This window comes from Dromiciops gliroides, chromosome 6, assembly GCF_019393635.1.
Source record: "Dromiciops gliroides isolate mDroGli1 chromosome 6, mDroGli1.pri, whole genome shotgun sequence".
NCBI lineage: Eukaryota > Metazoa > Chordata > Mammalia > Microbiotheria > Microbiotheriidae > Dromiciops > Dromiciops gliroides.
The window spans coordinates 113,726,981-113,738,028 of NC_057866.1; the positions used below are offsets into that span (position 1 = coordinate 113,726,981).

The window sequence follows — 11,048 nt, forward strand, 5'->3', positions numbered from 1 at the left end:
GAACCACAGAAATTCTTAATCAAAACCACCTGATACAGTGGCCTTGGATGGCAAAAACTGGAACATTCTGAATTCATAGTTTAATGAGAAGGAAAAATGTTTTGGTACCAGTCATCAATTATAGGATCACAGATCTAAAAATAAAAGGCACTTCGGAGGATAGCTATTCCAACTACCTTATTTTACAGATTAGGAAATTGAGGTCCAGGAAGGTTAAATGAATTACCTAAAGTAAATACCAGAGATGGTATCTGAATCCAAATTCTCTTGATTTCAAAACCAGCACTCTTTCAGCTATATAATGCCTCTCTGTCATTGCATTTAATCTTGGTTCTTTTGTCTTTTATATTATTGGAGTCATTGTATACATCAATTTGCTTTCTTTCCTCTATGAGGCAACTAGATTTCACAGTGGATGTACTTGGAGTTGGGAAAATCTGAGTTCAAATCCTGCTCATGATGCTTACTAACTCCTTAAAAAGGCCACCTACAATAAGTGACTCCTCTTTCCTTTCACTTACTTCTTACCCCTTATGCTTTGGCTTCCATCTTTATCCTTGCCCTGGAAACTGCTCTCTCCAAAGTTACTAATGATCTCTTAGTTGCCAAAGCCAATGGTCTTTTCTCAATCCTCATTCTCCTTGACCTCTCTCCAGCCTTTGACACCATTAATTACTCTCTCCTCCTTGACACTCTCTTTTCTGGACATCATTCTCTCCCGGTTCTCCTCCTCCCTATCTGACCACTTCTGTGCCACCTTTGTTGAGATCCTCTTAGAGATGAAGCCCTCTAACTGTAGGTGTCCCTCAGAGTTATATCTTAACCCCTCTTCTCTTTTCTCTTTATACTACTTCACTTGGTGATCTCATCGGCTCCCACAGATTTCATTAAGATCTCTATGCTAAAGGGACCCACATGTACAAAAATATTTATAGCTGCTCTTTACGTGGTAGCAAGGAATTGGAAGTTGAGGGGGTGCCCATCAATTGGGGAATGGCTGGACAAGTTGTGGTATATGAATACAATGGAATACTATTGTGCTATAAGAAATGATGAGCAGGAAGAGTTCAGAGAAACCTGGAGGGTCTTACGTGAGCTGATGATGAGTGAGATGAGCAGAACCAGAAGAACATTGTACACAGTATCATCAACATTGAGTGTTGACCTACTGTGATGGACTATATTCTTCTCACCAATGCAATGGTACAGAAGAGTTCCAGGGAACTCATGATAGAAGAGGATCTCCAAATCCAAGAAAAAAAAGAAAGAAAGAACTGTGGAGTATAGATGCTGATTGAACCATATTATTTCTTTTGTTTTGGGTGCTGTTGTTTTTTTTTCTATTTTGAGGTTTTGCATCACTGCTCTGATTTTTTCTCTTGTAACAGGATTAATGCAGAAATAGGATTAATGTTATTATGTGTATATATATATATATATATATGTATATGTATAGAGATATATAGATATAACCTATATCAGATTACCTGCTGTCTAGGGGAGGGGGGAGGGAGGGGAGGGAGGGAGAAAAATCTGAAATTGTAAAGCATGTATAAACAAAAGTTGAGAACTATCTTTACATGTAACGGAAAAAATAAAATATCTCATAATAAAAAAAAAGAAAAAAAATAGGTTATTTGACATAATGCAAATTATGACATAATAAAATTCAAGTGCTTTTTCTCCAAAAAAAAAAAAAAAAAAAAGATCTCTATGCTGCTGACTCTCAAATCTACATATCCTGCCCCAATCTCTGCTGACCTCAAATCTCACAACTCCAAAAGCCTTCCAGACATCTCAAAGTGAATATCCAGCAAACATCTTAAGTTCAATATGTCTAAAATGGAACTCATTGTCTCTCCCCCTAAAATGCCTCCCTCATACAACCTTCACTGTTACTATGAAGGGCAAAACCATCGTCCAAGTCCCTCAGACTTGAAAATCTGCCTCAAGCCTCCCCACTCCAATCCATCCTCCACTTAGACTCTACAGTGATTTCCCTATATCAAAGTTCTGACCATGTCACACTCACTGCCCCCAATTCAATAAACTCCAGTGCCTCCCTATTGCTTCCAAGACCAAATATAAGCCTGTTTGATGTGTAAAGTATTTCATCATCTATGCCTCCCTCCCTCCCTCCCTCCTCCAGTTTTCATACACCTTATTCCCTACCACGTACACTTCAATCCAGTAACATTGGCCTCCTTGTTGTTCCTTGACTGAGACACTCCATATCTCTACTCCAGGCATGTTCTCTGACTGTCCCCCCAGTCTAGAATTCTCTCCTTCCTCATCTCTACCTTCTGCCTTCCTTTAAATCCCCCTAAAAATCCCATCTTCTACAGAAAGACCCCCTTAATATAGTCTCTTCCCTCTGTTATTTCCTTTTTATCCCATTTGCTTGCCTCCCCTATTAGACTATGGGGCTCCTTGAGGGCAGGGACTGTCTTTTGCCTCTTTTCTGTATCCCCAGGGCTTGGCACAATGCCTGACACACAGAAGGTGCTTAATAAATATTTATTGACTGACTATCTACACACCTATCTATATGGACTTTCCTGATCCTCTAAATGTCAGTCCTCCCTCCTAAATTACCCTGTATTTAACTATGTCATTCTATATGTATATATCTATATCAATATAGATATATACACATATATGTGTGTGTACTTGTTTCCCCCATTACAATGTTAGCTCCTGGGGGCAGCCTGATGGCACAGTGGATAAAGCATCAGCCCTGGATTCAGGAGGACCTGAGTTCAAATCTAGTCTCAGACACTTGACACTTACTAGCTGTGTGACCCTGGGCAAGTTACTTAACCCTCATTGGCCCCCCAATGTTAGCACCTTATTAGCAGGCATTCTTTAATTATATTTGTAGGTGCTGGGAATATAAATACAGTGTGTTAAACAATCCCTACTCCCTCCCAAGTGCTTTGCAAACCTTAAAACACTATACAAATGGTAGCTACTAATGCTCAGGAAGAGGCATTAATTAATAGCTATTAGGCAAGGAAAGGCCTCATGAAGAAGGTAGTAACTACACTGAATCTTGAAGCAAACAAGGGATTCCAAAAGGGAGAATTGAAGAAAAACTCATTCTAGTCATGGAGGACAGCCAGTGCAAGGGAGATGGAATGTAATGTGTGAAGAATAACAAGACCACCAGTGTATCTAGATTATAAAATTAGTGAAGAGGAATAAGGTACAATTAGGCTAGAAAGTGAGTATGAAGCCAGTTTATGAAAGACCTTAAATAACAAAAGGGTAAGAGGGAGTCACTTAAGTTTATTGGGTTTACATGGTCAGACTTACACTTAAGAAAAATTACTTTGGTTTTGCAGAGAATGAATTGAAATAGGGAGAGATTTAACGAAGAGAAATCAACAAGAGAGATATTGCAACAGTCAAGGTGAGAGACAATGAAGGCCTTAAGTGATGTGGCAGCGGTGTGAATGGAGAGAAGAAAAATGTTTAAGTAGACAAGATATTACAGTTGAACGGATATGTGGGGAAAGAGGAAGAGGAATCGAAGATAACACCAAGGTTGTTAATCTGGGTGACTATAAGAATAGGGATGCTTTCAAAATAGGAAAACTCATAAAAGGGGTAGGTTTAACAGGAAAGATAACAAGTTATGTGTTGGACGTGATATGCCGAGATGCCAATAAGCACAGCAATTCCATAGCCTCTGTTCAGTTGCCAAAGTGATTTTGCTAAAGCCTAGGTCAGTCTATGTCAACCTTCCACCCCTAACACTCAAATTCTGGTAGCTTCCTATTACCTCCAGGATCAAAGATAAAGTGTATGTGGCATTTAAAGCTTGTTACAACATGGCCCTACCCTTCCAATCACTCCCACAATCTAGGGGCCTGCTATCTCCCATTTCGGTCCCTAGACTAGCCAGTCCCTATCCATGCCTAGAATGCCCTCTCCCTATCTCCACATCTTAGAATCCCTGGCTTCCATTAAAGACTCAGCTCAAGTACCACCTCATCTAAGAAGCCTTTCCTAGTCTCCTGAGATGCTAATGCCATCCACTCTAAGGTTACCTTCCATTTATTCCATATTTATCTTATATCTTCAGATATATGCTTTCTTTTTCTCCCCTATTAGAATGTAAAGTCAAAAACTGTTTTTTCTTTGTATCTACAGTTATTAGCACAGCACCTGCTACACAGGCTAACAATTAATACTTAATACTTTTTGATTGATACTTATGACATAAATGACAAACAGAAAGGACATCTTTGTTAGGGAGTAAAGAGAAAAATAGAACTTTAGATGCCAACTTGAAGGAACAGAGGCTTAATCAAGATCACCAATTCCCAACCTTTTCCAGTATGAAGAGCCCTGTCATAGTCAACATATTTCAAAGACCATATCACATAAGAAGTTTAACTTCTTACTTAAATCTTAACTTAGAAAATAATGACAAAAAGCAACTATATATTCAGTAACACTTAAGTGAATCTATTTTATTCACCAGAGTATTTGAACATCTGAAAAATAACAATATGTATATGTGAGACATTTTAGTTTATAGAAGGTATATTTGCTAATTATACTGAATGATTTAATGAGTTGACCACTAGCAAAAATCTGATGGCTTGACAGGCATTCACGACCCACAAAACGGGATCTAAAAAAATAAGTTCTTAAGCAAGGGACTAACATGCTAGAAATTATGCTTTAAGGAGGTTAATCTCATAGGGGTATGCAAAGATGAGGTGAAAGTAGACATTAGATCACTTATGAAATTATTAAAGTGGCTAGGCATGAGAGTCTAAAGTCGTAGCAGTAGGAATAATGAGAAAGAGAAGAAATCTGAGAGATCTTAAAAGGAAAAAAATCACAGCCTTTAGTTGACTTATTAGCTACAGAGAGCATAATTAAATAGGAGATGAAAAAGTCTGAAATTAAAAGCTTAAGGAATTTACACAAACTGTAGGCAAGGACAGAATTTGGGTTTGAAGATGAAATGGCTAATTTAGTTTAGGCATGTAGAGTCTGATGTGACAGCAAGATGTTTAAGTGGCAAATTTCTACAGAGAGCTGAAGATTTAAAACTGGAATGAAGGGGAAAAGGAAAGTAAGCAAGAACACAAGGAAGATCCAGTATTATCACTAACATATCAGGCGTACGTCACAGACATTAAAGAAAGAGGAAAAAGATCCATATTTACAAAAATAATTATAGCAGTTATTTTTGTAGTAGTCAAAAACTAGAAATTATGGGAGTACCCACCTACCAGGAAATGGCTAAAATTATGGCACATCAATGTAATGAATCCTATTGTGCTAGAAGAAATGATAGAATGGACAGTTTTAGAGGTAACTGAGACAGCCTCTATGGGCTGATTCAGAGTGAAATGAGCAGAAATAGAAAAATTTATACAATAACAACATTATAAAGAAAAGTAACTTTGAAAGGCTTTAGAATTCTGATCCCTTGTGGAAGGAGAAACACTATCTACTTCCTACCAAAGAGATGAAAGACTCAAAAGAAAAAATGAGAAATAAATTTTTGGACATGGACTATGTATATTTGCTATAAGGGTTTTGCTTTTGTTATTATTGTTCAATGGAGGGAAAAGGAAGTGGAAGGAAGAGATAATACATTTGTGTAAAAAAAAGAAAGAAATGAAGGAAGAGGAAGAATTTGTGGCAGAAGTCCCATCATTGTCCTGATAGATGTTGAGGGGGGTAAATAAAGGACCAGGTCCCTTAGTCCACCAGGGAACTAGTTTTGGCCTCAGTCTTGGTTGTTTTTTTTTTTTAACTACTCTTAAATTTTTTTTTGTTAGCCAATTGCTAGGATACTATAAAGTGTTGTAGGAGACCGTGAAGTCAGAAAAGAAAAAAGTTCATCAAAGAAACATTTTAAAAATACAGAGATGCGGGGCAGCTAGGTGGTACAGTGGATAGAGCACTGGCCCTGGAGTCAGGAGGACCTGAGTTCAAATCCAGCCTCAGACACTTGACACTTACTAGCTGTGTGACCCTGGGCAAGTCACTTAACCCCAATTGCCTCACACACACAAAAAAATACAGAGATGTGAGCAGGAGTTCAAAAGGGGGCCACAGACAAGCACAACAGTGTTGGAATGATCACATGAAATACATATTAAAAATGTGTTCGTGTATATACATATTAGAGATTCATGGCTTCATATACAATATGTTCTGTTCTTTTTATATGGAACTATTCATATTTGTCTTTTATAAATTTTATAATACCAAAAAAAGAAAAAAAAAAGTGGCACAAAACTCACCACCAGACATACTGGTAGTAAAATTTCCAGGTAACATCTCTGAAACTGACATTCCCATGTACAAACACAACCTCTCATCCTTCCATTTCTACTCTTCTTACTTATATTTCATAATTACTGACCTCAGGGCCTTTACCTCATCCCCACTATAGCTTCACTATACCGAGCCTTTACAGTACCATCCACCACTTGACATCTGCTCTAGCTATGAACAACTTGGAATTTCTTTCTTCCTTGACTTTCTGTTGTTCCCAACTTTCTAGGAGGATAAATTCCTCTGCTTCTGCTACAGAGTTGCTGAGCATTAGAAGTAGTCACTCACTACACCACTAGTCTAATATTACCAGTCAAAGTGAAGTATACTTTGCTCCGTCAACACATACTGACCTCACATCCATACCTTTGCTCACACTTTTACCCATATTTACAATTCAATTCAACAAGCATTTATTAAATGCCTACTCAGTAAAAGACACTGTGTTTACAAAGTAAAAAACAAGATAGTACTTGTCCTCAAAAAATTCCCAGGGCAACACAACATGTTCGCAAATAAGTAAATACAATGTAATGGAAAGAGGGAAGGCCAACTAACAATTGGGGTGAAGAAGAGAAATCAGAAAAAGCCAAGGCTGAGCTGAAATCTGAAAATTAAGAATCACAAGGAGCAGAAGTAATGAGAGTATTCCAGGTGCAGGGGATAGCTAGTGTGAAGACACCAAGGTTGAAGATGTAATCTTGTACCTTTACTGAATACTTAAAAGTTTGTTTTACATACATGATTTTAGTTGAGCCTCAGAATAAATCTGTGAAGAATGTACTATGGGTATCCTAGTAATACAAATGAGGAAACTGAGGCTCAGAGAAGTTGTGACTTACCCATTATCATAGTTAGTAAAGTGTTAAGTAACATTTGAACTCACATTTCCCTGACTGAAGTCAAGCACTATCCACTAAGTCATGGCATTCTCATTGGAGGTCTTGTTTGTTTGTTTGTTTTTGTTTTTGCAGGGCAAGGAGGGTTAAGTGACTCGCCCAAAGTCACACAACTAGTAAGTATCAAGTGTTTGAGGCTGAATTTGAACTCAAGTCCTCCTGAATCCAGGGCCGGTGTTTTATCCACTGTAACACCTAGCTGCCCCACACTGGAAGTCTTTTAAAGGAGTCCTGTCCAGCTTGGTTGGACTAGATATGTCTAAGGATCCTTACAATTCAGACTGTTTTGGGGTAGCTAGGTGGCAAAGTGGACAGAGCACCAGCCCTGAAGTCAGGAGGACCTAAGTTCAAATCTGGCCTCAGACACTTGACACTTACTAGCTCTGTGACCCTGGGCAAGTCACTTAACCCCAATTGCCTCACCCAAAAAACCAAAACCCAAACCCCCCCCCCAAAAAAACCCCCACAATTCAGACTGTTTTTCTGATACATCCATTTTGAACCTCTACTTGCCACTATGGCTGCATACAACACAAGGACCTCTACTGAAAGAGTCCCTAAGAAAAATGTCCTTTGAAAGTCCATTGGTAAAATTTATCTCTAGATTCTATGCTAGGCATATGAGAAGTTGAAGTATGATCCTTCCAACATTAAGATGGAAAATGACCAACTACCAGGAAGTGCTCTGAGTTATTTTCCCAGTAGTAGTGACAAATTATGTACCCATATAGCCACAACCAACTGCAAAATGAATGTCAAGCTGGCTAAGGATAGGGATAGACTACAGCCTCACAACATAAACACACTGGTATACAAAATCACCCTGATAAACACCATGCCAACTGAGCAAATTAGTCAAAGAAACATTTGATGTATTTATTGGTCTTTCTTAAAACCACACAAGGCGGGGCAGCTAGGTGGCTCAGTGGATAGAGCACCAGCCCTGGAGTCGGGAGGACCTGAGTTCAAATCTGGCCTCAGACACTTAACACTTACTAGCTGTGTGACCCTAGGCAAATCACTTAACCCCAATTGCCTCACCACCCCCCAAAAAACAACAAAAAAACCCCACAGGGTTCCAAAACAATCTTTAAAAAGCAATATTTAAATATCAACAGTTTTATCAAATAATGCACAAATTCAATCTTACAAAATTATTTTATAGGCTAGTTTTCTTACAGGAAATGAGAAACACCCCCACCCCCCGCTTTTTTTTAGCATTTCACGCAAAAAAAAAAAATTCTAAAAATACAGTTGTCTGCACTCACAAAACACCTTAAAGCTGAAATTTCAACTGGTACATCCATTCAACTCCCCCCCCCAAAAGAATTCTTTTGTACCAACACTTAAAATTTTTTTTTTCTATCTAGGATAAAACTGACATTTTCCCCGTTCCTGAAAGATTTAATCTTCTAAATTTCCCATAATGCAATGCTATGACCCTACCTCTCAAAGTTTTCAAAAGACACACACTCTTTCTTTAGGGGGAAAAAAAGCAATGTTTGAACAGGATAAATCTTCAATTATCTTTAAAAAAAGAAAGCAAGAAAGAAAGCTTGAGCAGGCAATTAAATGATAGAACAGTCTCGTCTACCGGTTTCATAAAGAGGCTTTTCAACAAAAGACCAGCAAACACCCCCTAGTCTGGGGGTGCTCTGCACAGGAAGGCAGAAGCAGCCTCAGCTGTCAAGCCCGAGGGACAGGCAGGCGTGGCAGGGTACCTTGAGCCGTTTGACCACCTCGTCGTTGGTGATCTTGTCAGTGATCTCCTTCACGCCCGGGGGGTAGGCGATTTTCCCGTCGGAGCTCACCACGCCACAGAGGGCCGTGGGCGGCTTGGGCTGTGCAGCGGGGAAGTCCATCCTGGGGGACAACTTTTCTTCCACGCTCCTCTACCGGCCTCTATCGGTCAGAAAACAAAAGTTCAGCGGGAAATGGACGACTTTCTAACCTCTTTTTCATTTCAAAAAACCTCAAATCAGAAAGGGCCCAGACTCCGGGGAGGCTGGCACGGGGGGTGACGGGGCGCGGAGAGGAGAGCTGAGGCGGTGCTCCCTCCTCCCAGGCCCCTCTCCCCTCCCGGCCGAGTCTCTCCCGGGGCTGGGAGCTCAATTTCCCCAGCAGGCTCTCCTCCCCCTCCTCCGGGCCCCGCGGGGTCTCTCCCCGGCCCCGAGGAGTGCCTGGCCAGCGCCTGGAGTTCCTCGGCCCCCATTTCACAATGAAATCCGTACTGCAAACAACCAACGCCCGGAGACCGGCAGCTTCGGGGTGTGGGGGTAGGGCCGGGAAGGCTCGGGGATCCCCCCCCTTCCCCAGGCCGGCCCAGTCTCCCGCCGGGGCGACAGTCTCCGGGGAGAAAGAGAGGCCGAGGCCTAAGGGGCTCGGCTTAGGCCGCGGCGGCGAGGGAGCGAGCCCCTTCTGCCCGCTCCCGGCCGCCGCCCGCCCTCGCCCCGGAGCCCCGGGAGGGAGGGGGAAGGAAGGACACTGCGCCCACACCCCCCACCCCAACCCAGGAAGCGGCGGCCGCGGCTCCGCGCTCCCCACGGGGTTCCTTCAACTTCGGCGGGCGAAGCCCGAGCGGCTGCCCTCAGCCTCGCCTCCCGGGCTGTTCCCACCCGGCCCGGCCCGGCGGCACCAAGAGGCCTTCCTCCTCGGCTGGGGCGGCCGGGCCCCCCTGGCTGCCGAGAAGCGGGAGCCAAGCCCCAGCCGCCGCCTTTACCTCGTCCTCATGCGTGCGGGAGGCGCATGGAGCTCTAGGGTCGCTGTCCGCAGGTGGAGCCGAGGCCGCCGCCTCCTTGTCTTCAGGCTGCACACAAAGCGGCTCCGTGGGTCCCGCCGCCGTCGTCGCCGCCGCCTTCCCCGGAGCGGTGCTGGGGCCGGCGGGGCCGGGGAGGAGAAGCCTCGGCCTCCGCGGGGGGAGAGCCGAGCCAGGCGAGGAAGAGAGGCGAAGAGAGGAGGGAGAGCGAGCGGGCAAGGGAGCGCGCGCTGCGCGGGGAGACACTGCCGCTCTCCGTCAGTCCGAGGAAGAGCAGCCGCGGCCGAGGCCGCTCGCTATGTGTGCATGGAGGAGGGCGTCAGGGCCCGGCGCGAGAGCCCGCCACCGCCTCCGTCAGGCCGTCCGTCAGCGCCGCCGCCCCCACGTCCCCGCCCCCGCCCCGGGCAGCCCGCCGAGCCCCGCCGCTTGCACTCAGTCCTGGGGCCTGCGGGTCACGCGGCGGCGGCGGGAGCCGTGCGCGCCACCCCCTGCTCTACCCTCTCCTCCTCCTCCTCCTCTTCCTCCTTCAGAGCAGCCCGGCTGCGGCCTCGCCAGCTCGTCTCCTCTCCGCCGCCTTCCCCTTTCCTCCTTCCCTCCCTGCCAACCGGGGATCGACGCCACACGCTCTACGGACAGCGCCGCCTCCCGATTGGCGCCAAAACCACCAGCGCCTAGAGGCTCGCGGAAAGGAAGGAGGAAGCGAGCACGGCCGGGGCCGGGACGGGCTCGAGCCCAGCTGGGGGCTCCGGGGGACAGCTTGCCCCGAGCTCCTGACCCCAGAGGACCGATGATCTCGGAGCATGGTGTTTACAGAGTGCCTAGGGGGGCCCTCGGACCGCCCGGCTGCCCCGAGCTGTATGTGAGGCTGCCCGCCGTCCTCCTGAAAACAGGCGCTCACTCAGGCAACGAGCATTTATTGAGCGCCTACGACATTCCGGGCGATGGGGACACAAAGGGACGGCCACCGGCAGCTCCTGCCCTCGAATAGCTCCCAATCCAATGCTGAGACCAACTTACCCACAGATCTGTGCCAACAAGGACGACCCGGGATGAACTCGTTACGCTCAGCAGGGGATGGGGGACGC

At 44.5% G+C, this 11,048-nt stretch overlaps 1 protein-coding gene across 3 annotated transcripts in view; it reads right to left on the reverse strand.

Moving 5' to 3' along the window:
• Window positions 1–10,334, reverse strand: part of PDS5A (PDS5 cohesin associated factor A) — a 151,654-nt gene extending 141,320 nt beyond the window's left edge. For all 3 annotated transcript variants that reach the window (XM_043970191.1, XM_043970190.1, XM_043970192.1), the window contains exons 1-2: window positions 9,928–10,334; window positions 8,930–9,110 (exon numbers count right to left, since the gene is read on the reverse strand). In XM_043970191.1, coding sequence (XP_043826126.1) covers window positions 8,930–9,070 — 141 coding nt within the window. In that variant the 5' untranslated portion in view covers window positions 9,071–9,110; window positions 9,928–10,334. The remainder of the gene's footprint in view (window positions 1–8,929; window positions 9,111–9,927) is intronic.
• Window positions 10,335–11,048: the final 714 nt, after the last annotated feature.